Source organism: Manis pentadactyla, chromosome 10 (genome assembly GCF_030020395.1).
Source record: "Manis pentadactyla isolate mManPen7 chromosome 10, mManPen7.hap1, whole genome shotgun sequence".
Taxonomy (NCBI): Eukaryota; Metazoa; Chordata; class Mammalia; order Pholidota; family Manidae; genus Manis; species Manis pentadactyla.
The window spans coordinates 103750035-103776685 of record NC_080028.1 but is presented as its reverse complement, the minus strand read 5'-3'; the positions used below and the strand labels follow the sequence as shown (position 1 = coordinate 103776685).

Below are 26651 nucleotides of genomic sequence, written 5' to 3'. Positions count from 1 at the left end.
GGAGCAGCTGCACCGCCACAGCAGCCCACGGCAGGCTCCTGCTCACCCCACCACCTGACTCGTCTCCCCCTCCTGCCCGCTGTGGGCCCCAGGACGGGCCCCAACAAGATGGGCTCCCTGCCCAGGTGCTTGGGGTGGCCTGGCTCAGGAAGGACTCCCATCAGGGCCCAGCTGGGAAGCACGCCCTGAGGAGAAGTGGTCCCATGAGGCCGGGCAGAGGAAGCTGCCTTGGGGCTGGGCTGTGAGCTCAGTTGGCTGTGCAAGACGCAGGAAAGGAGCAGGACCCCCCAGCAGGAGCAGCCCATGGGGACGGCAGTCCAGGGCCAATGTGCCCTCAACCCACCCAACCCACAATGAGCAGAGCCCCAGGGGCAGGCTGGCCTCACATGGGTCAGACTCTCCTGTGGGCAAGGGAGTCCATGCTGCCTGTCACGGGCTTGATGCCAGAGCCCATGGCCCTCACTGCAGTGAGAACCTCCCCAGGGCTCAGGGCTCAGGACTGAGGAGCTCCAGCACTTCCTGAGGCCTGGGGGTGGGGGGGTGGGGGGGCCAGGTGCAGGCCCTGCCACAGCGTGTGCGTTCACAGGGTCACAGGTTACACGTACACACAGCTCCCCTCATCCATAGAGGACTGTCCTACAGTGCTGCTGCCCCCGAGAGTGGATGCTACCACCTCCTCAGTTTACAGGGGTGGAAACTCAGGCTCAATAGCAAGGATCACGGAGGCCATGCTGGACACATGCGTGGTTTGTCTAATTCTAGGATCTGTGTCCTGTCGCCTTGCCTGCTGTGTTCGAAGGCGTCTGTGCATGTGGCTCTGACTCCAGGATTCAACTGCCTGTTCCTGTAGCCAGTTTTCTCCTGGGTGTGGGAGCATCCCTTCCCTGGTCTTCAGGAAGGAGGGGAGGAAATTCCTCATGACCTACGGTGACACAGCATGTCAGGGAGGAGGAACAGGGCTACGAATATGGCCCTGCCCACACGGAGTGCCTGGAAGCTCTGCCCACCTGCACGGCCCAGTGGGCATCCCCTGCTGCATGTGTGCAGCAGGACAAACCTTTCCAAGTCAACTATGAAGGCTTTGGGCCTATTTCTCCTCTCGGGAGTAGCTGGGCAGCAGGCCAGGCCCTTGCTGCGATAAGCTGGAGCTGAGTTCCTATTTCTCCTCAGAGTGGCACCCCCAGGGCAGGCGCCCTCCCCCCCAGGCCCATCTCCTGGAGCAGGGCTGTGGGCTGAGCCCAAACCCTCTATTACCCGGAGCACATCTGCAGAGCCGCTCAGCCGGAACAGCACGCCGCTATTTCTAACTCTGTCTTCAGCCCCCTTCCTGCCTGAAAAATCATCTCTGGGAAATAAAATTACCTAAACTGAAGTGGCCAGGCGGCTGCCCTTCACTGTGACCCTTCCCATCCTGATTCAGCCACCACTAAGCCCATCTGTGCGCTGGTGGTCAGGCCGTGACACGGCCGGGGTTACTGGTGGGTCCCCAGATCCTGGGCCTTGGGGCTGGTCTCCGAGCCCGCTCAGGCCCAGCAGCTCAGCTCGAGCCGAGATCCTCCCTCGGGGCCCCACGAGGGCTTGGCTTGCCAGGGAAACCCTTCTGTCCCCAGAAGGCCAGAGTAAAGGGGACCCAAAGAGCATCGGGACAAGCTTATCACAGGGGGGAGACTGAGCCCTCAGAGAGTGGCCTGCCCAAAGGTGAGATGACTCCAGGGTGCCCCACACCCCTCCTGGGCCCTCTGTAAAGCGCTGGGGGAGACGCTCCCTCTGCCTAGGTCCCTGAAGGTGGTGACAGTCTGGAAGCAAGGTGGGACGAAGGCAGTGGCCACCCGGTCCCTGTGGCCAGCCTGCCACAATCTCCTTTCCTTTTCAGAGCTCCCTGTCTGCGGTGCACCCACAAATCTTTAGTAGCATTCTTCATCTGCTAGGCCTTGATTAGGTGGTGGCCACAGGCAGTATGACCCCTCCTGGGCAGAGCCCAGCACTCTCAGGGCCAGTGAGCAGGAGGATGGCAGGGGGCTCTGCTGGCAGTCGGTCCTGCCTTCTAGCACTCCCAGCCCTGGGGGTTGGGGGGAAGCCACAAAAGGCCACTCGGCCTGTTTCCTTGGATGGCCCCCCAACCTGTAGGGGTAGAGCCAGGCTCCCTCCCCTTCCTTCTCCTGCCATCCAGCCACACGCCTTGAAGAATAAGGACACATGACTCAGTGGTCTTGTCCAACAGCCACTGTGGCTGGAGAAGGTCAGGCACTTGGGGGAGGGCTGTCTGGGCACTGTGCCAGGTATCAGGGGGCTTCCAGGCACTGGGGGAGGGGACTAGGCCTAGGTGCCAGGGATCAGCCCGCCTTGTGCCTGGTCCTAGATGTTCTCTGACGTCTAGGGAAGCTGGTGCTGCCAGCCCAGTTACATGGAACCTGCTCCTGATTCTCCAAGGGATACGGAAACAGCTCCTGCTTCCCCACTGCAGTCCCCGCTGCTCCCACAGCTGGCAGGGGCCCTGGCTGGTGGGTGGTTGGCGCTAAGCCTGGGGAAGAGCAGGAAAGGTCCAGAGGCTGCGAGGTGCTGCCCGCACTCAGGCAGGAGGGTGTCTGTCGAGGGTTCACTGCTCAGAGAAAGAGTTCTGACGCGCCCTGAACCCTGGGGGGGACCCCTGTGCCGCTGTTGGCGCCGCTGCATCAGGCACTGTGGCGGGTGCATGTATGGGAGCTCTTTCACTGCTGACCCCTGACCTGCAGACAAAGAGACTGTGGCGCAGCAGCGTCCGGTGCCCGCACGATCACAGGAGGATGCAGGACGGGCATCTATGTGCACCCTTGCTGTCCCCACCCTGCTCTTCCCAGGACTTGGCAACACCTCTCCCCCAAGGCTCTGTCCACTCGCCTTTCGGGCCAGGCTCTGGCCAGGGGCTGAGCAGGGTGCCTGTGGCCAGGCAAGATCCTGGCTACTGTGCAGCCTCCGGTCAGCCTCAGGAATTCAGACCTGACAAAGAGGGGTGACTGCAATGCATGCCGGGATCTGGGGTGGTGGGGTCTGACTTAGGAGGGACTCACTGCATTGCATTTGTGGTCTCCCACAGGTGGGGGGTAGGCAGGGCCCCCTGGGGCCAGACAGGGTGGTTCCCGCCTCCAAGGAACAGCTCATCCAGTGAGCAAAAGCCACCTGTGGAACTAGCCATCGGGAGGGCAGGGCTCCCACAGCTGGGGGGCACCTGCAACCTGACCCAGGCCTTGTTGCTGGGGTGGGACAATCTGACCAGGGGGACCAGAGACAGGCGTCCTGTGGGCAAACGTGGGTCCAGATGAGCAGCTTGTGTCTGTCGAGGGTTCACTGCTCAGAGAAAGAGTTCTGACGCGCCCTGAACCCTGGGGGGTACCCCTGTGCCGCTGTTGGCGCTGCTGCATCAGGCACTGTGGCGGGTGCATGTATGGGAGCTCTTTCACTGCCGACCCCTGACCTGCAGACAAAGAGACTGTGGCGCAGCAGCGTCCGGTGGCAGAGACAGCGGCGGTACCAACGCTCATGCACCAAGTCCAGCCCGTCCCCAGCGTCACCACCTCCACGTCCACAATGCCCGCCAACTCCTGAGAACACAGCTCTTTACAACAGGCAAAGTCCTTCTGTTGCTTCACCTGAGCCTCCCGACAGCCCCGTGGAGCCTAGGGAATGAGCAGCCTCAGAGCTGGTCGCCGTTCGGAGTCACGCATCCAGAGGCGGCAGGCTGCGCACACCTCATGCCTCCTGAGCCGCATGGTGTGCTGGGGTCACCTGGGCAGGGCTGGTGGCCCAGCAGGGCAGGCGGGGGGAAACCACACGGACATCCACGGACGGCTCATCAATCAGCCTTCCACTGTTGTTCCCCAGGGGCCAGCCGGCACACCCACTCCTCATAGCTGGGGGCCAGGCCTGCAGCTGATGGCAGGTGGCAAGGACCCCGGGACAGGCAGCTGCAGGGGAACCCGGGAGGGAGGGAGCTGAGGGTCAGAGGGCCGGCAGGGGTGTGAAGCAGGATGTACAGGGCCCCCAGGTGGGACGGCGCCAGTGTTACTGCACCAACATGCAGCCCAGGCCTGGTGTGAGCCTAGTGTGCTGATGCACTCCTGGGGCCTGCGAGGGCCTGAGCAGAGCCAGGCCGGGGAGAGCCTGGGGGTCTGATGGTTCCTCCCATCCCTCACTGCCGGCCTCTCTGGGTGGCTGTCCAGAAAAAGAGGAGAAGCTCCCCTGGGCTGTATGGCCTGTGGCCTCTGCATCACTTGCTCCCCATCCTGGGCCCCCTCCCTGCCCTCCTGGCCCCCAGAGCTTGCAGGGCCACATGGGCTCAAAGGTGAAGGGGAGCTGGTGTTTCCGCCAAACTGTTCATGCTGGAGGGCCAGGCAGGGACAGCCCTTGAGGAGCTGGAGGTGGCCCAGGTCGTCTGTTCTCAAGGGGATGGGGAGCAGTGCTTGGGAAAGACGAGCCACAGCAGAGCAGGATGAACACTGACCATGGTTGTGTAAACATAACCAACACGCCCGTGCCTGTGTGCAGGAAACACTGAAGGGGGGCATCTGCAGGTCGGAAGCAGTGGGTTTCTTGTAAGTGGGATTATAAGCAAATCGTGTTCTTTGGGACTTTCAACAACCCTTACACACTAATACTTTGGAATGTCCTCCAGGCTTTTGTAAGATCAGCCATGTCAGCTGACCAATACGCAAGAACCTCGTGGAAACTGGGCCTCGTAATCTATAAATGTCAGTGAGGAATACATTAAATAGCAGCTGATCACGAAAATGGCACATCCCCATTCACTGAACCTTAAACCCCATGGGGTCACTGCAGCTTGCTGGGCACCTGTCAGTAATCCCAATTTACTCAAGCATGTGTAGAATTATGCGAAAGGGACGCACATTTCTGACGGTTCACTGACAGAACGCTGCTCCGAGCGTTTGGGTATTATATTTGAAGTCCTAAGGGCTCCAAGGAGTGAAAACTGGAGATTGTGACTTGAGAAGCCAGAAACCTAGAAGAGACTCTGTGCTGTGCCAGGGAGCAGATGTGGGGCTGAGCCAGAGGCCGCTGGGAAGGAGGGAGGCTGAAGGGGGAGGCCCTGGCAGCGCAGAGCCAGCCACAAGCCTTCCAAGAGTGACTTCCTTTAAGGGGGAACCCAGGGGACCACCTCCCTCCATGACAGGACCCAGGGCCCACAAACCCGGGCCTGGCCAGCCCCTCAGCTGGAAAGCAGCAGGTGGGCATGGGGGCCCGTGGGGAAATTCACGACTGCACACAGAACGCCTCTGCCCACCGAGCTCTGCATGAGACGTACAGGTCACACTGGCCTTAACTTCTTTACAAAAAGGAAAAAGGTTGGTTCCTTGTTCGTACAACAGGCAGAGGCAGCAGACGGCCCGTTCTGCACAGTGGCCTTGCTGCATGAAGGCCTCCCCGCTGGTCCTCAGCGCCCCTCCTGAACGGTCGAGCACCAGACTGGCGCCACAGCGAAAGGGGAGGTCAGGCCGGCAGGTCTCCTGGGCCTCTGGTTCATGCTGCCAGCCTCCTGGCCCCTCCAGTCAGGTGCTGGCCCCACCTGCCATAGGGCCCTACCAGCTGGGCACACTGTGGGTGCTCCACCGCCAGGGCCTCCCCAGACGTTAGCTCGCACATGATTCCACAGGCCCAGGGCTACCCCCGACTCGGGCCCCGCCCTGCCCAGCACTACACACTACAACACTTCCCAGAGACAGTTTGGGGCCAGCACAGCAGAGAAGCCCCTGCCCTCCCGTCTGCCTGCAGCTCCAGCCCCTGCCTCTCAAGCAAGCCTGAAAAGTACGCGCTGGGGAGCATGTCCTGTCTGCACATATCAAGGCCCCTGGCTGGGGCTTCTGGGCCTGCTGGCACTGCCTGGCCCAGCACTGGCCTCTCCTCATTTATGTGGCCCTCCCTTGAGTACCGTGGACACCGAAGGCCACCACTTCCCCTGCCAGAGGGCTGGGCCCACGTGGCAGTGGGACGGCAGATGCCTAGCGAGGCTGGCTCGGGGCTTGGCTGGTATGGCTTATGGGAGGCCCAGGGCTGCAGTAAAGCTGGTGGCCATGGGCCAGCAGAGCCCCTACCTGAGCTATCCTGCCTTCCTGAGGCTGTCTGGCTGAAACGGATCACCCAGGGGGCTCATGACCTGGCCCCCTCCACGCGCTGCAGGCTGCCACCAGGGCCCTACCTTGAAAATGAGGCAGTCAGCCTTGTGCTCGGCGTACATGGATGTCAGCCGGTACTGGCTCTCCGTGGTGACATCTATCTGGTAGCCCGTGAGCGCGTAGCACACTTTGCGGAACTCCTGGATCTTGGTCTGGAACACCTCCTTGAGCCTCTGGTTTTTTAGCTCAGCACTTTCCACCTGCTTCTTCAGCTCTGAGGGAGGAAGGGGGGAAGGAGGTGAGTCACTGGCCAGGCCGGAGGCGAAGGGACAGTGCTGGGGTCATCAACCCAGATGCCAGGGTCAGAGGTCACAGACTGAGAGACAAGGAAGAAACAGGGTCCAACCTCGAGCCACAACTGCCCCGGGGTGGGCAGGCCGCACGCCATCTAGTCTTGAAGTGTGTGCTTAGATACCAGCATGAAAAGAACCGGCTAACAACAGCCTGACCTTCACGGTAATAATGAGGAAGTTACTCTGTTAAAAACCCTAACTAAAGAAACCGGTGACTCTGAAGGCCAGATACCTTCCCAGCTCGGAGGTCCGGCTCCTTTCAAAAGGGTGGGCTCTTGATTGGTAGCACAACCACGGCTGCCCCAGGTCAGCAGGTGATGGTTTGAAATGATGGGGGGCTGGACCTGACCCCTCACTGGCAGACATCAGGGAAGAAGGCCAGGGGGCACTGACTGGGAACCCAGATCCTGGACTGTGGTCCTGGGCCTGCACCCCTCACCTGAGGGCTGACCAGCGCTCCCCTGTCTGTAGCCAAGTCCCTGCTGGAGGCCAGATGTCCACATCCATGGACCAGCATCAACAAGTGGCAAGGGAGGGTGCTCGGGAGCAGAAACTGTTGGAGATTCCCCACCACACTGCCCTGGGGGCTCCCTTGCCTTCCATCCGGCAGCAAGGCCCCTGGGTGTAGACAGGCCCCCTGGGCAGCAGGGTATGGGAAGCCACCTGGGCCCACACACCACAGGCCTGCCTGCCAAGGGTTATGGCCAGGCAGGGAGAAGCCAGGGGCACAAAGCCACATCAGTAGGGTACACAGCTATTACTGCGAGCCCTTCACCTAAGGTGCCTTCCACATAATTAGGCTCCATTTCCTGTGCATCAGTAAGGCTGGCTCTGCTTGAGGACATGCAGCTGTCTGCTGCCTCTAGGGCCTGGGGTTACCCTGGGAGGGGGGGACCCCAGCCAGCGAGGGTTTGTGAGTCCCAGGAACCTCCACCCACAACCACCACCATGGTAACAAGGACGGTGGTCCCCCTCCTCATGGTGTGTCCTGTGCCAGTGTGGACGCCCTGTGCAGGCCTGGGGCCCACTAGCTCCCTGCTGGAGCTGAGGACAGGCAGCACCAAGTAGGCCAGGTTGACATGAGCAGATGCAGCCAGGAGGTGAGAGGGACAGGGAGCCTGCATGTGGACAGAAACCTTCCCCAACCCTCCCAGGAGGCATGCAGCTGCCTTCAGAGGCTGCTGCAAGGCTCAAGCTAGATCCTGGGGCTGGGCCCATGCTTACTGATGGCAGGAGCTGGCCAGCAACATGAGGGGGCCACAGTGCCTTGCAGCCACTACATGGCTGTGAGGTGGGCACAGGTTCTCTCCCCATTTCACAAAGGGACACACGAGATTGACCGCTGGCTACAGATACATGGCAGAGGGAAGGCCATCCACGCCACACCAAACTCCCCACCACCTCACTACCTCTCACAAGCTCTGGAACGCTGAGCACACATTCTGGATTTTGTCTATACTGTCTGCAGCTCTGCAGGCAGCCTGTGACTGGCTATGATCCGGTTCTGAACAAGGAATCCTGATGCCAGGCCACAACTCCTTCCCAGCTTTTCACAGCACACAGAGGGACCAAACTCAGTGCCTGTGTACCCAGACACGTCCATCTGGCCAGGCGCCTGCCCCTGCCATCCCCCAGCTCCGAGGGCCTGGAGGACACTGTCACTCTGGAGCTGAGAGCCTCTCCACTGAGGCCACAATGCGGAGCCCTTGATTAATTGAGTAATCAGACTATGAAATCAAAGGGTAATTGGCAGCTCTGACCCCAGTGCTCCTCCCTGCATCTGTCAGCAGGTGCAAAGCCTACCCTAGAAGGAATGATGCACGGACTGAGCTTCTGCAGTGGTTTCTCATCTCCGCCAGGGATAGCGCTGCCTTTGACAGACCTCGGAAGTCCAGGGGGAAGGACCACATTTTGGTAATAAATGCAGCCTGACCTCGGAGAAGGAAACAGCCCCTCTGCGTAGAGGTGACAGCACAATGCTACCTGTTACCCAGTTTATGGGGTCTGCAAGCACCCGGGGGTTTAGGTCAGTGAGTGAGGTGAGAGGCGTTACCTGCCAGGCCTCACCTGGTGGGTCACCAGGCATGTCTCTCAGCTGGAGCCTGGCCAGCACGGCTCAGCGGAGAGACCGTGGGTGGGTGCTGCTCGGACTCGGCGCACAGCAGTGTTCTGACCTCCTGCCCAGCCTCATGGTTCAGTCACTTATATAAATGTGAATGAATAATTCACACAACGGTTTGGATTAAATAAGTAAAAGATGGGCCTTCTGCCTTGGAAATGCTACTGCTCATGTAGCCTCTTCCCTGAGCGAGCTGAGGCTTCCTCTGGTGGGGCTGGTGGCAGGTGCATGTGGCGCTCACTAGATGCTCCTCCGGAGCCCCAGAGGCCAAGGGCCAGAGACCCCCGGGGTCTGTGGTGACCCTGCTCTGAACCCACCTGCAGGCAGTAACAGCTGCACCACCAGGGCCTGGCAGCCGCTCTCAGGCCTGACCTGCTGGGGATGACCATCTGCAGGCAGAGAGCCCAGCAGAGCAGGCTGGGAGCCCTGCCAGGTCTGTTGAGTGCTCTGCAGAGCCCCTGGGCCGGCCACCCCAGGCTTCACCCTGCCTGTGCACAGCGAGGGCCTCAGCCCTGGGCCAGGTCCACACACTGGCAAACACTGCTGAGCCAATGTCCCTGGCTGGGACCTGCAATTGGTCCTCTCTTGTCTTTCTTGCGCTTTGACTCTGGCCCCCACCACGCCGGCCGGGGAAGCTGCCCACAACTGTCTTCCCCTGCCACGCCAACACCCTCCTCTCACCCATGCCACCTTGCCCCGGAAACCCTGGGCCGTCCTCCCTCTCCAGCCCTTTGCAAAGGCTCTGTGCAGGGACAGGGGACAGGGAGGGATGCCGGGGAGATGGCCAGGAACCAGGTGTGGGGGGGTGGGAGGAGGCTGGGGCCTCTGAGCAGTGCTATCTGCTCCAGCCCAGCAAATGGGCCAGCCCAGACCCACTGGCTGCCTCCAGCCATGTCCCCAGAGCCACATGATGCTCTGATCTCCAGCCCCATCCACCACCCATCTCCAACACCTGGCTCCTCCTGGAATCACAGAAAGCAGCTGTGTGAGCTCTGTGTGAAGGACACAGAACAAAAATAAACCACATGCTATTATATAAAGGCTGGCGGGAGAAGAGATGTCAGGATGAAGGAGCGTGTATGGGCACATCTCTCTGGAGATCCAGTTCACAGCCTGAAATCTGGAGAATGAGGTGGGGAGAGCAAGCAAGAGGCAGGCGCACAGAGGCAGGGAAGTCCATGCAGCTGCACCAGCCGGCAGAGCCCGGCTGTGCCTGTGAGTGTGCAGGCTCTGCCATGGCTGACCCATGCCCTGGGATGGTTCAGGCCTCTGGGAGCCACCAGCACCCAGCACTTCCCTCTGGATGCCCTTCCTGGGGGTGCTGAGAAACACAAGCAAAGAAGACAGCAGTAGAAACACTCTTAAAGATGTGAACGGCTCTTGGGGGGAGGCCCCAGGGGCCTGTGAGCCTCCTTTCCTGTGCCTGCTCTGTGCCTACACATGAGCCAGGGCCACATGGCCTCTGGGCACGGGGTGCTGCCCTGCCGGAGACCCTAACGGGGCCTGACCCTGCATTCTGTGGGACAGATGCAGCTCCAGCACCCCCATGCACTTGAGGTGCTACAGCTTCTGCCTGTTCCCTGGGGCAGGCTGAGTCCAGAAGGGCTCTAGCAGCAGAGCTGCCCACCACCCACTGGGGACCCAGCCATCCTGGGGGAAGCCAGCCCCCTCACAGCAGAGGCAGCTAGTGTTGGAGGGTGGGCCCCACAGAGGGCAGAGCTGGGACCAGGATGTGAGTCGCAGGACCCCAAGATCTCCCCCGGGGTCACTGAGCTCTGAGTGGCCTTGCCCTGGGCCCTCTGTTCCTGGGGTTCCTGCTCCTCTTCTGTCCTGTGTGAGGGCCCAGGTTGTCTGTACCGAACTCTCATCTCAGCTCCTAAGGGAAGATGGGGTCAGAAGAAGGTCTCCTCCTGTGGCCGCCAGGCCTCTGCTGAGTGACCTGGCCCACCACCTCTCCAGTTCACTTGCACAGCTTTACTTTATGCTCAGGAGGCACTGCTGTCCTGCCGGTCTCAGGGCCTTTGAACACACCTGGAGGAGCCTCTGCCCTGAGCTCACTCACCCATGCTGACCTCAAAGTCGCTTCCCTGGAACAGAGGCGGTCGCTGCCCTGTATTCCCAGCAGGCACTGCACTTCCTGCCCAGCGTTTATCATCACACAACAGGGTATTTAAAAGAATTCTTTGGTCAATGCTTACTTCCCTCACAAGAGCGTACACTCAGTGGAGGTGAGGACAAGGCCTCTGTCACATCGTGTCTCCAGTGCATGTCAACAACCAAGCACAGAAACTGCGACTGTCATTTCTCCATGACCCTAAACCACACCCACGAGCAGAGCTGTAAAGGCAGTTTAAACAACGTAAACACCCATGCGGGGGGTCTCCCTGCAGATGGCAAGTGGAACGTGTTCATCCTGCTGCCTCCTGGAACACGGTGAGACGGAGGAGAGGCAGCAGCAGACGATGGGCGGGCAAAATTTCAGAAGATGGACGGCAGCCGGGCAGAGGAAGCTGACTCGGCAGAGCTGGTGCTGAGGCTGCAGCAGCACAGCGGTGGCAGGGGCACGGGTGGGGCGTCTCCAATGGTGTCCGCGGGCAGTCCCGCTCTTCCCAGATCCCAGGCGGCAGCCCTTGCTGGAAGAGCATGGGGCCGTGGTTCTCACGCACAACAGAGCAGTCCCAGAGGTCCGGCCCCAGCACTGAGGCCCGGGAATTGCCGGCCAACCTCCCCACCCAGAGAGTGGCCACGTGGGGGCCTTGCTGGCTCCTATGCGGAGACACAGGGGAGGCCCACCGGGCACTAGGGCACTCCTCCTGTGGACAGAGTTAAGAGCATGTTGAGAAAAAGCAACTTGGAGAAGACGGCATAAAAGGATCAGCAGCGACAACTCCTAAGCGGCAGGCAAGGAGACGGCCTGCGCAGCCTGGCAGGGGGCTCCCAGTGCTGAACCCGTCACAGACATCCTGGCAGAGCTGGCAGACGGCACGGTGCCTCCCAGGAAGTGCCCCGTTCAAATGAATCAGGGATGGATATAGTAAAACAAGAGATTTTGCCCAATATCAACTAACGGATTTTACATAAAGAGATGACAGAACATGGGAAGGGGGAAGTTACTGTGGAGTCACACAGGACAGACACCCAGAAGTAAAGGACAGGTCTCTCCAGCACCACAGATAGAGAAAAAGCTAAAATCTTTAGGGAAAAATTCCTGGGATCCCCAAAGCTCTGGGTATCCAGGCAGGCATCTGATTCTCAGGGACACCACCCACAGCAGGTCACAGGACTGCCCGGCGGAGGGCCCCACCGCACTCCCACCTGGAAGGCTGCCCTTGGTCAGCACCCATCGGTGTGAGAGCAGACAAGGGCCGTTCCCACACATGCAGGGCCTGGAGACGAGCCCCTTCTCCTTCTCAGCTCCTGAAAGATGTGCCCTGGATGCAGACAGAGTCAAAGACCAGATCAGGAAATGGGACCCAGCTTCAGGAGGTGCAGAGCCACCCTGGGAAGGCAGGTGAAGTGAGTGCTGGGTGGGTGGCTGAGGGTGCAGGCAGAAGCAGGTCCGCAGGGGGGCAGGGCACGGGGTGGGGGACACAGCCAGGGAAAGAAAGTGATCCCAGAGCCGACGGAGGGCCTGCTGCCTCTCGAAGCTCCGCAAAAGGTGTGGTCACTCCACCAGAGGGCTGAAGAGCAACCAGGCACGCTGGATGGAGAACCAGGACGCGGGAGGAGGAGCGCAGCAGGTGTGGGACGGAACAGCCCCAACCGATGGGAAACACAGCCGCAAACCCTGACAGCTGCAGACACGGGGCGTCACGGGGTGCGAGCACCCAGCACAGAGCAGGCCGAAGCTGAGGCACAGCCAGAGAGGAGTGGGGGCAGGAAGGCAGGCAGTGCACACCCACAATCCCGTGGCACCAGAAGGCAGAAGGCTGGCCCGCACCTCAAACTGGAGAACGTCTGCCTCGGTGCAGGCCATCCAGAAACGCTCCCCAGCACATCCTCGTCCTTACGAGTATGTGCTGACCACAGAGCTCCAAGGGGCTTTGACGCAAGATGACGGGGGTGAGAGCCCAGGCAGAGGGGGCACTGGCACCCCCAAAAGCAGCTGGTGCTGAGACTGGACCCCAGGAACGGCCCCTCCCCCACAGCAGACAGAGGTCGGGGAGGGGAGCTGAGGGGAGGCCTGCCCAGGCTCTGGAGGGGGTCCCTGGCAGCCGAGGGGGGCGGGCCCAGGTCAGCTCCTGGGGCAGTTGTTAAAGATTCCCTTTGGGGACTCAGGCCAGAGTCATTTTTCTTTCTGAAAACTGAATAAAAAACACTTAGCTGGTACTAAAACTTTTAGGCTTTGAAAACCACCAAAAATGACTGGTATTTCACCATCAGAAAAAGCCCTGTGAGCCCAGGCTGATGGGGGGGCAGCTGTTCCCAAGCCGGGTCCGTGGCAGGGACACCAGCAGGGGCGGTGCAGGAAGCCTGAGATGGGCCAGCCACGAGCCACGGGAGGGTCCAGGGCATCGGGGCAAGGGTGTCGCAGGGGCAGGGGTGCCACCGCAGCCCCAGCGCTGCCTAGGCCTGCCGGCGGTAGGCATCCTCGGCCCCTGGCCCCACCCGGCTCAGGTGCCTTACACTCAGGAGGGATCCTCGGGGCAGAGAGCTGGGCACGCCTCTCCCCAGCGGCAGGCTCACCCACCTCTCCGCCGCTGGCCGAGCTGGTTCCATGGGTGTTTCCTCAGCATGGCCGTGAGGTGGGCGAGGCCTGGTTCCACGATGGGGTCAGGCTCAGAAGGGGGTGCACTGGCTCTCACGGTGGCTGTTTGCTCCCAAAGGGAGCTGTCTCTGCTGGCGCTGAGCAGCGGTGACACGGCTGGATCTGAGCACCAAGGCTGAGGCGCTGCAGGCCCCTGGGGTCAGGGGAGGCCACGCAGCTGAGGGGTGCTCCCCCAGGGTGGTGGCAGCTGACAGCCCACCAACAACTGCCCCCTGGGACCTCTCTGCCCCCGGGTTCCGCATCTTCCACAGGTCGGGGAGGGCAAGCCTGGAGCCAAACTGGCCACTGGATGTGGGGATGAGCAAGTGGCAGGGCCAATGCTCGCACTCTGCTGAGCTTTGTTTCTGAGTAGGCCCTCGAAGCGCTGTGGGCTAGGGTCAAGGTCCTCAGCTGGTCTGACCCCTGGGTCAGAGGTGCTGGCAATCGAGCCCAGGGAAGCACGTGCTAGGTGAATAGGTCTGGAGGGAAGACATACTGTGGGTGCAGCGGCCGCACAGGTGGGAGCCCGGGCCTTGGGGAGCACACGGGAGCAACTGTGGCGTGGGCCATCGGGTCTGGAGATACGAGAGGGCAAACATGGTCCCACAGTTTGGTTGCTTGGTTAGTGACCCGCCTCTGCAAGGGTGAGACTCCCTGGCTCTACTCAGGCCCAAAGCTGGGCCATTTCCAGGGTTGAATTATTCGTATCTCGTAACTTCTAAACTATTTCAGTTTTACATTTTTAAATATTTAATAATTAGGCATCAAATATTTATGTGATTTTATTAGCACCAGTGGGAGCCAGCTCTGCAAAATTGGGACTGTTGGTCTGCATCCACGGGCCAGTGGCGGAGGGAGACGAGCCCTCAACTGGACCGAGGCCCTCGGCAGGCCTTCCGTGGGACACCACATGCGGAAGAGCAGGGCCACTGCCTGCCCTGGCACCTGCATCCTGCCCGCTGCTCTTGGAGGCTGCCTGCCTAATGCAGATCCAAGTGCCAGGAGAGGAGTGTGGTTGTCGGCATGTGCAGGGGGCACCCGACTGGTCTGCAGATCTGTGGGCCACACCAGCCAGGTGGCGTAAGGGCACTGGCCTCCTTGCACAACAGGCAGGGTGGGAGGCCTTCCCAAGGGGCGTGCGGGGTGCCACTGTCCACAGCTGCTGGATTCTGTGACAGGCGGACAGGAGCCTCCCGCCCACCAGTCGCAGCCCTCTGCCACCCAAGCTGGTGGCTTTGCTTGGGGCGCCTGGAGCCAGGGAGCCCCAGCAACCAGGGCTCTCCATTCTGAGCCCACAGTCCCCTGCTGGGCCCGAAATTGCACGTTTTACATGACAGAGAGAGAGAGAGAGAGAGAGAAAGAGAAGGAGAGAGGGAGAGAGGGAGAGAGAGAGACATTCGCCCTGGAATTACATGCAGATGAGCAGCCTGCACCCACCGCCAGGCTGCCTGGCAGACGCTGCCTTGGGTAAGCACAGTGCTGGCTTTCAAATGGGGCATCTCTGTGTGATTAACGGCTCACTTCGGCAAGCAGCCTGTCACCTTGCACAAAAATGATCTGAAAAGACACCAGCAATTACAGCCCACCAGATTATGGGGTGGGCGAGTCCCGGGTGACAGGCGGGCGCTGATGTGGCATCATATTCTCAGGAAACCTCCCTCCCTGCACCGAGAGCAGAGAGCAGTTGAAGCCTCAGGGGACGGCCGTCCCCAAGCTACCCAGGCGCCTACCCACTGGCTCTTCAGGCCCGGAGGACCCGCGGAGCCTGGTGGGAGGTCTCCACCTGCCCCTCATCTGGCCTTTGGAGTGGCCCCGGCAGGAACACCCACCTGACGGATGCGGGACAAACCCAGAGGAGGTCGGCCCCCTGCTCAGCATCACCCAGCCTGGTGATGGAGAAGCTGGAATTCGGCCAGGCCACCAGGGTGGGGTGGGTCCCCCGGAGGCCATGGGCAGGGACGCATGACTGGAGGAGCCACTCCTGAGTGCCAGGTGCTGCCTGGCTCAGGAGGGCTGGCCTTGGTGAGACGTTGGGGCCTTCCTGACCATGCCACCCCCAGGTGCCCCTCTGGGTATCTTCACAGAAGCCACTGGGCCCTGACCCTATTGTACTTACTTATCTGTTCAGTTGTTTACCACCCATTTCTTCCAAACGAAGCACCCTCCCCATGAGGGTGGGGACGTTGGCTGTAGTGCTCATGGGGCCTGGGCAGTGGGACCCAGGAAATGCACACCCACTGAACCTGGAACTCACATCATGTGCACTGGCTCATCTCAAGCTTTAGATCCACCTGCCAAGTATCACCACATTCATCCCCATGGGCAGGGAACCAAGGACAGTCAGAAGCAAAGTGCCTGGGGCGTGCACTCACACACACGCACGCAAGCAGACAGTCATAGGCAATGCTCACATACATCACAAGCATACACACGCTCACACCCACCCACCAGAGGTAGAACCATCCAGGACAGAGCAGCACCCAGTAGCTACGTGACATGACAAACCCCAGACATAGACCGACAACACCGCTGAACTCCTTTGAGCAACTCCCTGCATGTGTGCCCCGGCAGGTGGCCCGCAGGGGCTGCTGGGCGGGATGGCGTGGGAGTCCTGCTCAGGTATGCCGGCAGCTACATGGCCACCCCTAGGGGCATCTGCACAAGCCTGTGGCTCTCTGTCCACTCTGCGTGTCGATGCGTCAGTGATTTCTGATGGCGGCTCATGAAGACCGATTCCCCAGAAGGCGGGCTCTCTCAGGAGAGGGAAGCCTTTTCAGAGCTCATCTTTTATTGACTGAGTCATTTTTGAGTCAATCTGTCTGCTTTCAGGAAGACAAGATTTTAAATCTTCTCTGCCTCCTTTGGAGCGTGGCAATCCCTGAAAGCCTGCTACTGCAGCCAGGCCTCAGATCTGACATGTGATGACTGCTTTAGGTAGTGGGAGATCAAGGAGGAGGAACCCAGAATCGGTTCCGTGGCTGAGCAGCCCAAAGAGAAAAGGCTTGAAAGGAGGCCAGGCTGAGGGGTGGCAGACAGGCAGCAAGCCAGCCCTTCAGGGACAGGGAGGAGGCCCTAAGGGACTCCGAGGGACAGGGATGAGGCCTTCGAGGCAGAGCCAGGCCTGGGGAAAACCCGCCGGGAGACACCTGTGTGCAAGCGGCTTGGCTCTGCCTGTCAGAAGGGATGCAGCAGGTGCACACATGCAGGGCCGGGTGGGAGGCAGCGGCCTGCAGGTGGCCTCTCTGTGGGGGGAGGAACTCCCCGTCAAGGCCCCTGGTGTTCCCGGAAGCTTGGGGACCAGTGTCCTTGGGCCACATGCCAGAGCCACACCGCTAGCTATGGCACATATGACTCCATCTCACCATTCACAGTGGTGCAGCGTGGCCAGCAGTGCCGGCTCTGACAGCCTCTGCCAACACGGGGCAGAGGCTCAGAGAGGTGAAGGCTTTGTCTGAGGACATACAGGACAAGGCGGCAGAGCCAGGCCTGGAACCCGGCTCGGCTGAATTCTGCCATGTGGAGCAGAGTGTGACTCCCCTGGACGAGCAATGATGAGCACGGCGTGGCCCCATCATTGGGGTTCAGAGGACAAGGCCACCGGTGTGGCGGCCCTGTCCTGCCCCCATTCTGCCCCAGGAAGCCCTTCTCCTGCCAGCCTTCGCTGAGCTGCGCAATCCAGCAGCCTACTGTGACCTACAACACGTCACCCCCCAGCCCTGCAGACACCATGGCAGGGCAGGAGGGAGCCAGGGCATGGCAGGGTGAGAGCAGGGCAGGGCCGGGCAGGGTGAGGGCAGGGCAGGAGAGAAGCAGCCAGGGTGTCCCTCCCGTAACTGTTGGGGCTTTCAGGGCTCCCCTGGTGCCTGCCTCCCCCTCAGGCTGGCCCCTGTGCCCTGGCCCACCCACCTCCATCCAGGACTGGAAGTCCTGCTATGCCCATGAACACGGGCTCTGCCTGATCCTACTCGTCCAGTCCTGACTGTCTGTCGGTCAGAGAGGAAATCAGTATTCCAGTGGATGGAGGGGCAACCAAGACAGGCCAGAACCCGGAACTGTTTCCTCATTTGGCAAAAGGACTTTGCAAATGTAAGGCAGCTGAGATCACGCAGGTGGGTCCAACATGATCGCCAGGGTCCCAGTCAGGGGAGGGGGTAGGTCAGCGGAGGATGAGGCAGGTCCCCAAGCCAAGGAGCACAGCTGCCTCTATGCACCTCTAGACGCTGAAATGACAACGAAACAGACTAATACTGAAAAAAAAAAAGTGAAAAGCTGGGGCTCTGAAAGATTGATAAAATGGGTGTGTCTCCAGCAAGTGACAAAGAGAAAAAGGGCCAAGGCACTAACTGCCAAAGCAGAGAAGGAACGGGGGGCTCACACAGACTCAATGGAGATTATAAAATGATAAAGAGGTTAGTCTATGCCATAACTGTGGCAAGTTAGACCAATTCCTCAAACAAAACACAAACCACCAAATTTCACCAGAGAAAAAATAGCCCGATATTCCTGTTGTCTTAGTCAGTCTTGGTTGCTGTAATAATCCCACAGCTAGGGTGGCTTACAAACAACAGACATTTCTCTCTCACAGTTCTGAAAGCTGGAAGTCCAAGATCGAGGTGTCAGAAGACTCCGTGTCTGGTAAGAGCCCGATTCTCAGTCCTGGAGAGGGTCTTCTTGCTGTGTCCCCACAGGCAGAAGGGGTGAGTGAGCTCTCCGGGGTCTCTGGCATGAGGGCATGGATCCTCCCAAAGGCCCCACCTCCAAGTGCCATCACTCCGGGGACTAGGGGCTGGGCGGGGTGGCTGGAGGGGGGATCGGGGAAAACACACACACACACACACACACACACATATTCAGTCCATTCCTCTTGTAAATATTAAGAACCTTCCACAACCCAAACACACACACACACACACACACACACACACACACACTCCATTCCTCTTGTAAATATTAAGAACCTTCCACAACCCAAATCTACAGGCACAAATGGTGTCACAGAGAATTCTACAAATCACTGAAAGAAAAAAACACCAATTCTACGCAATCTCCTCCAGGAAACAGAAGAGGAAGGTATGCTTTCCAGCTCATTCCATCCACTGTGTGGACACCAACATCAGACAAGGACAGAGCAAGAAAGCTGTAGACCAGCACGGCCAAAGCACAAAAATCACTGACAAAGGGTCGGCAAGTTGAAGCCGGCAACAGTATGTATACAAAGAATATACCACAACCAAGGGGAACTTAGTCCAGAAATGCAAGGCGAGCTCGATACTGAAAAACTGCACAGGCGTCAGTGCCACACTGACAGGGTAAGGAAGAGCAGCACGTGACTGCATCAATCGATGCATAACTATTTGATGGCATTCAACAACCAACACAGAGAACACTCACGGCAAACTAAGATTGGACGGGCACCAGATGAAGGGCACCTACAAATCACCCACACTGGCGTCACCCTGAGCCACGGAGCACTGCCCCCCAAGATCAGGCACGTGGCTGGGTGCCCACACACACACCCCCACCTGGCACCGTACTGAAGTCCTCACTGGGGCCGCAAGACAAGAACATGGAATTCAAGGCACCCAGGTTATAAAGGAATTGATAAAACCATCCCAGCTCACGATGACAAACTGCGAAGAGTGAGTTAACAAAACCCTTCTAGAACGAACAAGTGAGTCCAGCAAGGTTGCAGGATCCAAAACCAACACAAAGCCGGTCATATTTACATACATAAGAAAGAACAAACAGAAACAGTGGTAGCGAACACTTAAATTACCCTCCCCAGCAGCAGTGAAGTACCGAAGTATAATTCTAACGGGACATGCAGTGGGTGTATGCACTGACACTCACGAAATGCTGATGGGAGAAATCAAAGACCGGCTGAATGAGTGGAGAAGAGCCCTAGACTCAGCACATTAAAGACAGGATTCTCCCCAAACTGGCTTATAGATTTAACGAAGTCCCACAAAAACCTCAGCAGAATTTCTGTGGATACAGACAAGCCAGTGTGAAAGGTATATGGAAAGACAGCAGAGCTAGACTTGCCCACACGACCTTGAGAAAGTGCCAGAAGTCGGCGGACCTGTGCTGCTGACTTCAAGACTCACCACCAGGCCGTGGTCACCAGGATGGCGTGGTCCTGGCGGTGCCCAGACACGCAGCCGGCGGACAGAGGAGCAGAAGGAGAGCCCGCCCCAAAGGCCGCCAAACGGACGGGGGGAAGAGCGGGGGTCGCACAGTGGAGGCACAGTGCTCTCCTCAGCAAACGACGGGAACACACCAGGTGCCTTGGCCTAAAGCGCACATGGCAAAAATCAACTCAAAATGGATCCCAGATTTACATGTAAAACGAAAAAACTTTTGGTAGAAAACTGAAACATCTACCAGTGCCCTGACCTCAGGTTAGGTGGAGTTCTTAGGTCTGACTTCTACTAAGGAAAGACAGACCACGAGGGAGCATCTGCTCTGAGAAAGATGGTGTGAGAAATGCGGTACAAAGAGCACAGTCCTGTCCAAAAACGGGCAGAAACTGGAACAGAGTCACCCGAGAGGATGTAGGGAGGCCAGGTGCCACAAAAGGCGCCCATCTTCAGACACCAGGGACATGTGAGTGGAAACGTGGCACTCTGCACGGGGCACTCACAGGCCGGGGCTACAGGGGTTCATGGCCTTCTGGATAGCGTGCGGTTCTCACGAGCTCACCTGCACACCAGGTCCACTGGCAGGACCCACTGCCCTGAGCAAGCGCGCTCTGCCCCGTGAGAGCGGCCGCCTCTCGGTGACTTTCCAACAGTCTGAGGATGGGTACCTACGTGTGCCTCACCACCTCTGGGGCTTCGCTTCCAGTGTCAGCTCAGGTTCGGAGCCTCTGAGAGGCTTTTCAGACTGACACCCTGGCGACCGCAGAGACCCAATGAGTACCTAAGCCGCCCATCACTCCCTTCCCACTTGCTGCCAGGCCTGGGGTGGGGAAGGGTGTCGCCGTGCTGCCCTGCAGGGCCACAGGAGAGGGCGCCGGACGGAGAACCGGCACCCCTGCTCCAGCGCTGGAGGGATGCTCCCCGAGCCCAGAGGCCCATGCTGGTCTCTTCCTGCCGCCTGGGGGCCGCCCGGCTGGTGGGAGCCAGGGCCAAAGTGGCAGCATGACTTTCATCTGCAGGCTGGGGGAGCAGGCAGGGGCTCCCCCAGTTGTTAGAGGCCAGGTCCTCAGCCGAGCACAGCCCCTCATCTAAGCGTTACAGCCACCCAGGCCTCAGCCAGACCAGGTGGCCACCACAAACCCTGGCTCCACCACGTTACGGGAAGCACTGAGCCATGTGGAGCCTCAGGGTCCCATGTGGGGCCTGTGGCTGGCGCTCCTTTCCCCTCCCTCCACCTGCGTCCTGCCTGGTGTGTGCTTGGGCCCGAGCCCCAGGAGGCACCGCCGCCGACCTGGGGCACTAGCAGGGCTCACCTGCCGCTCCTCCTCTACTTGGCTCAAAGCGAGGCTGCAGCCCAAGCATGGCGCCCAGCCACCAGTTTGCCCTCTGTGCCCGCTGCACATCGACCCCATGCCCAGGGTTGTGCTGAGGCCGCCCGATTCCCATGGCCCTTCCCTCGCTGAAGATCTGAGGGCAGGAACCAGGGCCTGCTGAGCCCCCGAGTTCAGCGCAGGCCCTGGTGGCTGCTCACAGGTACACATGTGCTGCTCTGGGGGTCCCAGCAAGGCTCCTCCGTGTGCCCCCCAGCACCACACCTTGCCTGAGGACAAGCAGGCGGAGGCCTGGGGTGGCTGCCGTGCCCGGGGACACCGGGACAGTGGGAATGCAGGCGGGCCTGTGCCGAGTTAGAGCCCATGTGTGGGTTTTGGCCACCCCAGCTGCACACAGAAGGCCCAGCCTCCTCGGCGCCCACGATGCGTGGCCCTTCTCTGTAGCCCTGGCTGAACCAGTCTGGCTGAAGGGGAAGGAAGTGAGTCGCAGCCTGCAGCGGGGCAGGTGGGGAGAGGAAAGGCAGAAGGCCTGCCCTGGGGCTCAGCCCCTGGGATCTGAGCACCCAGCCTGCCTCCAGGGAGAGCCTGGCCCACTGCCCCATTCCCACTCCCCACTCCTCCGATCAGCTGTACCCAGTCAGGCGGACATAACTTCCATCACCTTCCACATGCTTTTCTGACAAGATTAGATTATTTTAATATTAATGTGTTACCTAATTAAACTGCAATTAATAATCTCCCTGGCCCAGGCTGGCTACAGCGGGGGGCCTATGATGAGCCAAGAGCCAGCTGGGGGAAGCTGAGGTTTCAGGCTTCTGCCCACCCAGCAGGCTGTGCCCTTGGGAAGGGTTGGTAAGCAACTCCTTTGTCAAATAGCCAGGAAAACCTGACGAGCTTTTCCGGCCACATGGTCAGAGTGCAGTGACTGGAGGATGGGCGGCTCCTCCACCTCCCACTCAGGGCAGCCCCCAGTGAGAGGCACTGAGCCCTGCTCTGCAAAGTGATTTTCCCTGGAGACGGCACCCCTGCTGCTAACCCGGTCTCCACCCCCCCCCCCCCCGCCCTCCCCAGCTTGGGTGTGCTCCTGGGCGCACTGCTCTGCGGCCGCCTCCTGGGCCGTCCTGCAGGGCCAAGCTCCAAGCCCACGTCCTGCGACAGCTGACAGGAACCCTGTCAGACCCTGTAGTCTTGTCAGGGGCTGCCCACTGCACATGGCCCGTTGCTCTGTGCTAGTCCCAGGTGCCGAGGGCAGGGGCTGCTCTGTTTCCACGCTTCTGCCCCTCAGCCCAGGCCCAGAGCAGGCTGGGCTGCCCCAGCAACCCCTGTCCTCACGACCAACGGCCTTAGATGAGGGAGGAAGCCTGCTCAGAGGCAGCAGGGCAGGCTGGCTTGCAAGGCCCAGAGCGGAGGGCAGACAGTGCCATGCAGGGACACTGGCTGGTGGCTGGAATGCCCCTAAAGCCCTGCCCTCCAGGACATGTCTTGGGGGACCCAGAGACCCTGGCCAGGGGCTCACAAGTGTCAAGCCTTCTGTAATAGTGGGAGGACACAGGTCTCAGCCCAGCAGCCTGGCCTCACGCTGCTAGAGCCCAGGGTGGTGGTGGTGGTCGCTGAGTTGTGACTTTATGGACAACTCTGAGTATTGCAAGACAATGTAAGCCGGCCATCCTCTCAGCAACAGAAACACCCCTGCCATCTGTCTACCAGCTGCTTGGGAGCTGCCAGTGAGGCACCTGCTGCCCAGGGGCTCCCTCCAGGGATGGGGCTGGGGCTGAGCTTGTGCCAGTGAGCGAGCAAGGCTGGGGTCAGTCAACCCAGTTCAGCCATGTGGCTTCCCCTCTAGGCCTCAGCCACCGCCCTGGCAGACAGAGGGAGTATGCAGTGGGCCTGGAGTAGGGCTTGGTGTCTCTGTGGAGAGCTGGCCAATACCAGAAGAGGCCGTGAGTAACCACAGGCTGTAAACCCAGTGGTTCTCAGAGCTCCCTGGCTCTGAAAGATGCCCGGCACCACTTTGGCCCAAGCCCATGTGTCTCTGGCCTCTGTTCCCAGCGTCTGCTGACCCTGCCCATCCTCCCAGGGCCTGCAAGCCAGCCTACTTGGGTGCAGGTAGACTCACCAGGCCTTCACCAACCTCACATGCATGGGTGAGAGAGGGTCTCCCACCTGGCAGGCCCACTCCCAGCCCAGGGGCAATGGCTTCCCTCTGAGCCGATTGGAGCTTGGTACCTGGCCCATGTGCTCCTCCAGGGCCCAGTGCTGTTAGGTCCCTGTGAATGCAATTCAGAGCTGGGCCGATGACCAACTGTGATCACTTGCTTCTCACAAACTTTCTGTTTTCCCTGGAGCTAATAACCGTCTTTCTTCCTCCACTTGCTTAAATTAAGTTTCCTGTGCTTGTCATTCACTCAGCCAGGCCACTCTGCCACCCACGCACAGCTCTGCTAACTGGCCACATCAGAGCTTCCTAACCTTTTAGCTATGGGAGACATAACGCACGACATGCAGGTTCAGCACACAGGGCAGAGGTGGTGGCTCTGTGCAACCATGCACACAGATCAATACTGACAGCAGCCACTTGTGATGTGTGGGTGTGGAAAGCTCTGGTCCATCCACATCACCTTTGAAGACACTGGATGCATTACATTCTGTCTGAAGCCATCCCCAGCCTCCTGATCAATCCAAACCACCCAGCAGCTACCAAGGCCTCTGTCCCAGTGTCCCTCCACATCTGTCCTGGGCTGGTGTTGCTCTGTGCCCCATGTCTGCCTGGCTGGTTTCTCCCTCATTTGACTAGGGTATGTCCTCTAGTAGCCTGAGAGAAAGGAGACATGGGAGGTAAGTGTTTGCAGATCCTGGACATAGAAAATGAACTTAATTCCCCCTCCACACTTGATGGAGGGTGTGGGTGGGCCTGTATGCTGCAGGCACGTTCCCAGAGATGACGTGGCATTGCCCTGTGGCTGTTAGGCTTCCAGGGCTGCTATTGAGGGAGAACCTAGTCTGACTTTCCAACCTTACACAAGTGACCTGGTCTCTCCCCCTCTGCAAGTTTACAGGTCTTCTCTTTGTCTCCAATGCTCAGAATTTTCATGGTGATGCCCTGATGTGGGTGCGCTTTCACCCCCTGAAGGCCCTGTGGGCGCTGGCCAGCTGGGAGAGTCGCCCCCCTCCTTGTGGGAAGCGCTCCGGGTGTCCATTCTCTCCTGGAGCTGCTGGTACCAGCTGCCGGACCTCACAGGCTGCTCCTCTAACTTTCTCTTTAACCGTTTTCCACCTCGAAGTCTTTCTGTTCTACTTTTCAGATAAACTTTCTCAATTTATTGTATTTAGATTTTCACTTAATTCTTACTGTTTTTGACTTCTAAAAGTTCATTTTTTTCCTCTGAAAATTCAAAGCTCCTTGGTCCTGCTTTGCTGTGGAAACGCCCTTCCTCGCCTGCCTGAGGACACTGTGGTGCCACGCTGGGGTCTCTGCGCTGTGACGGTCTGCTCCCTCCAGGCTGCATTTCTCCTGCTTCCTTACCTTGCTCTGTCCGTCCAGGTCTGACTGTCTACTATCAAGCAGTGTGGGCTCTGCCAGGCACCAGCTTCTCTGAGCACGAGCGCAGCTGGCCTGCAGGCTCCACTGTGGGGTGACTGGCCGAGCTGCCTGGCCAGCGCCCTCTGTCAGCACCTTAGGTAAGGTTCCCAAAGGGGAGCCTGCCTGGAGGGCCATCCCGGCTGCTGGTGCCTGGAGGGTGCATGAAGAGGGAGAGCACCCGCTTTGCCCGCCTCACCCGAGTGCAGCCCACGCTTGTCCTGACGGCCCTGTGCGGGGCCTCTCTGCAGCCTCTCCAGAGCAGCCGTGCACAGCACAAGTGGGCCTGGAGGCAGCCTGCAGGGCCTGTTGCCACAGAGCCGGGCCCACCCAGGACTTCTGACCCAGCAGGCCTGACAAGGAGCCTGGGAACCTGAACTCCCAGCAAGTTCTCGGGAGGCTGCTGCCGGCCGGGGGTCACTGTTTGGGAATCACTGCTCAAGAGACTAAGCCATATTTCTTCTCTTCCATTCTTAAGTTTTTCTGGGGAAGAGGCAGCTGCCCAAGCATAGAGATGGGCAGAGGGTCTAGGACCTGATGGTCCCTGATTCCTCTCTGGCAGGTATCCTTACCTCAGCTAGGTACCATCCTCCACGTGGTGCCCCCTGCTGCCTATTTGGGGCCTAGAGGGAGTTTTGTGGCATAACAGAATGTTCTCAGCTTGGCTGCTAGCTTAGATTCCTGTTTTCTGGAGGCTGCCCACCACTTGACCACCCATCCCCTGACTTCCAGATCCCAAAGTTGGCTCCTAGTCTCCCTGTGTGGGTGTGAGCCTCAGGAAAAACACAACACAGAACCCCAAACCACCCTTACTGTGACTTTAGGGGCCACGGAGGGTGCATGTGCCCCACTGGTGGTCTTGGCCTGGACGCCCATTGCCTGAACCTGTCTGGCATGCTAGCTGGGGCCACCCTTCGCTGCAGTGCTGCCCCCATCTGCCTAGCCCCCGTCCGCCATGTGCCTGGGCCTGACCTGCCCTCCAAGATCCCTCAGGCAAGTGGCCAATGGTCCTCCCCATCAGGTGGCCAGGAGCTGCTCTGCTAAGTGACTCTGCGGAGGCCTGGGGCACCCGTCAATGCGCCCGCGGACTTGGGGCGGCCCCATTCCCACAGCTGAGCACAGATCACTGGGTGGGAGAAGGGTGACAGAACTCACTGGGTGAACCCTTGTGTCGGATAGAGCCCCTTCCATGTGTCCCTTTCACAAAGCAAGGATGCACCTTAAAGCCTGCATCTTGAGCTCTTGAGTTTGTCAACGGCACAGACACAGTCAAGGCAAGAGGAACCGTGGCTGAAGGGAACAAGAATTTGGACCCTGAGGCCGCAGTGTGGTGCCCACCTGCTGGGTGACCTCCCAAGGCCATGCCCTCTCCCAGCTGTTATGGGGAGTGTGGGACACCTGGCTACCTGGCCACGAAGCCCACTCCCAGGCTGCAGGGACACCCCTTCTCATGGAAGTCTGCGGCAGTGAACAAGCTGGCCCAACTGGCACAGGGGGCTCCTTGCTGCCCAGGAGTGACAGCTCTGGGAAGGCCTATCTGCTCTGCGTGCCAGGGTCCTGGGACCCTCTCTCTGGCTGCTGCGCAGAAGCCTCAGCAACTTATGCGGCCAGAATGGAAAAGTGAGGCAGCCAGGAGGAGACACGTGAGGCCCGGGAGAGGTCGGAGAGGGAGCGGCAGGAGGCCCGGGTGGGGCTCCACGCTGGGCAGGGCCTCCTGTGGCACTAGGGAGTTTCTCTGCTCCAGCCAGGGATGGAAAGAGCTGGGTCCAGGAGTGGTCTGTCACATTTCCTACCATGTCTGGATGTTCCAGTCTATGGAGAACGGGATGGAATTGAACGATGGTCACAGAAAGTCTGCACAGAGGTCCAAAAACTGGCTTCTGCAGTCACAGGATGGGAGAGGCCGGGTATGAGGTGTATACATCATACCCTGTGCCCCCATTCACAGCCAAAGAGATCACGGGAAAGCCACTACATGGCAAAGGCAATATGCCAAGTGTAGAGGGGTGCAGAGTCCAGGTGGAGGTGGCAGAATCCATCATGCTCCATACTGCTGGGGTCAGAGCTGAACCCCATGATGTACATGCACCCCAGTCTCAGAAAAGGCACAGGATGGAGGGTCCTGGGGACCACTGCATGGGAGCCAGGGAAAGGATAAGGACAGAATGTGCCACTGAGCAGCCATCGAGCCCCTGCTGTGTACAGGATCAGTGTTAGGGGCTTCTAGCCTGTCTCCTGCAAGAACGTCCATCTCTGCTTTACAGTCGAGACCCTGTGGCC

The 26651-nt window shown here is 59.5% G+C and overlaps 1 protein-coding gene across 7 annotated transcripts in view; it reads right to left on the bottom strand.

Annotated features, from left to right (window-relative positions):
* MAD1L1 (mitotic arrest deficient 1 like 1) overlaps nucleotides 1–26651 on the bottom strand; it is a 415678-nt gene that overhangs the window by 97009 nt on the left and 292018 nt on the right. For 6 of the 7 annotated variants that reach the window (XM_057487452.1, XM_057487450.1, XM_057487451.1 and 3 more), the window contains one exon: nucleotides 6188–6378. The exons of the other annotated variant lie outside the window; for it this stretch is intronic. In XM_057487452.1, coding sequence (XP_057343435.1) covers nucleotides 6188–6378 — 191 coding nt within the window. The remainder of the gene's footprint in view (nucleotides 1–6187; nucleotides 6379–26651) is intronic. 7 annotated transcript variants of the gene reach the window in all.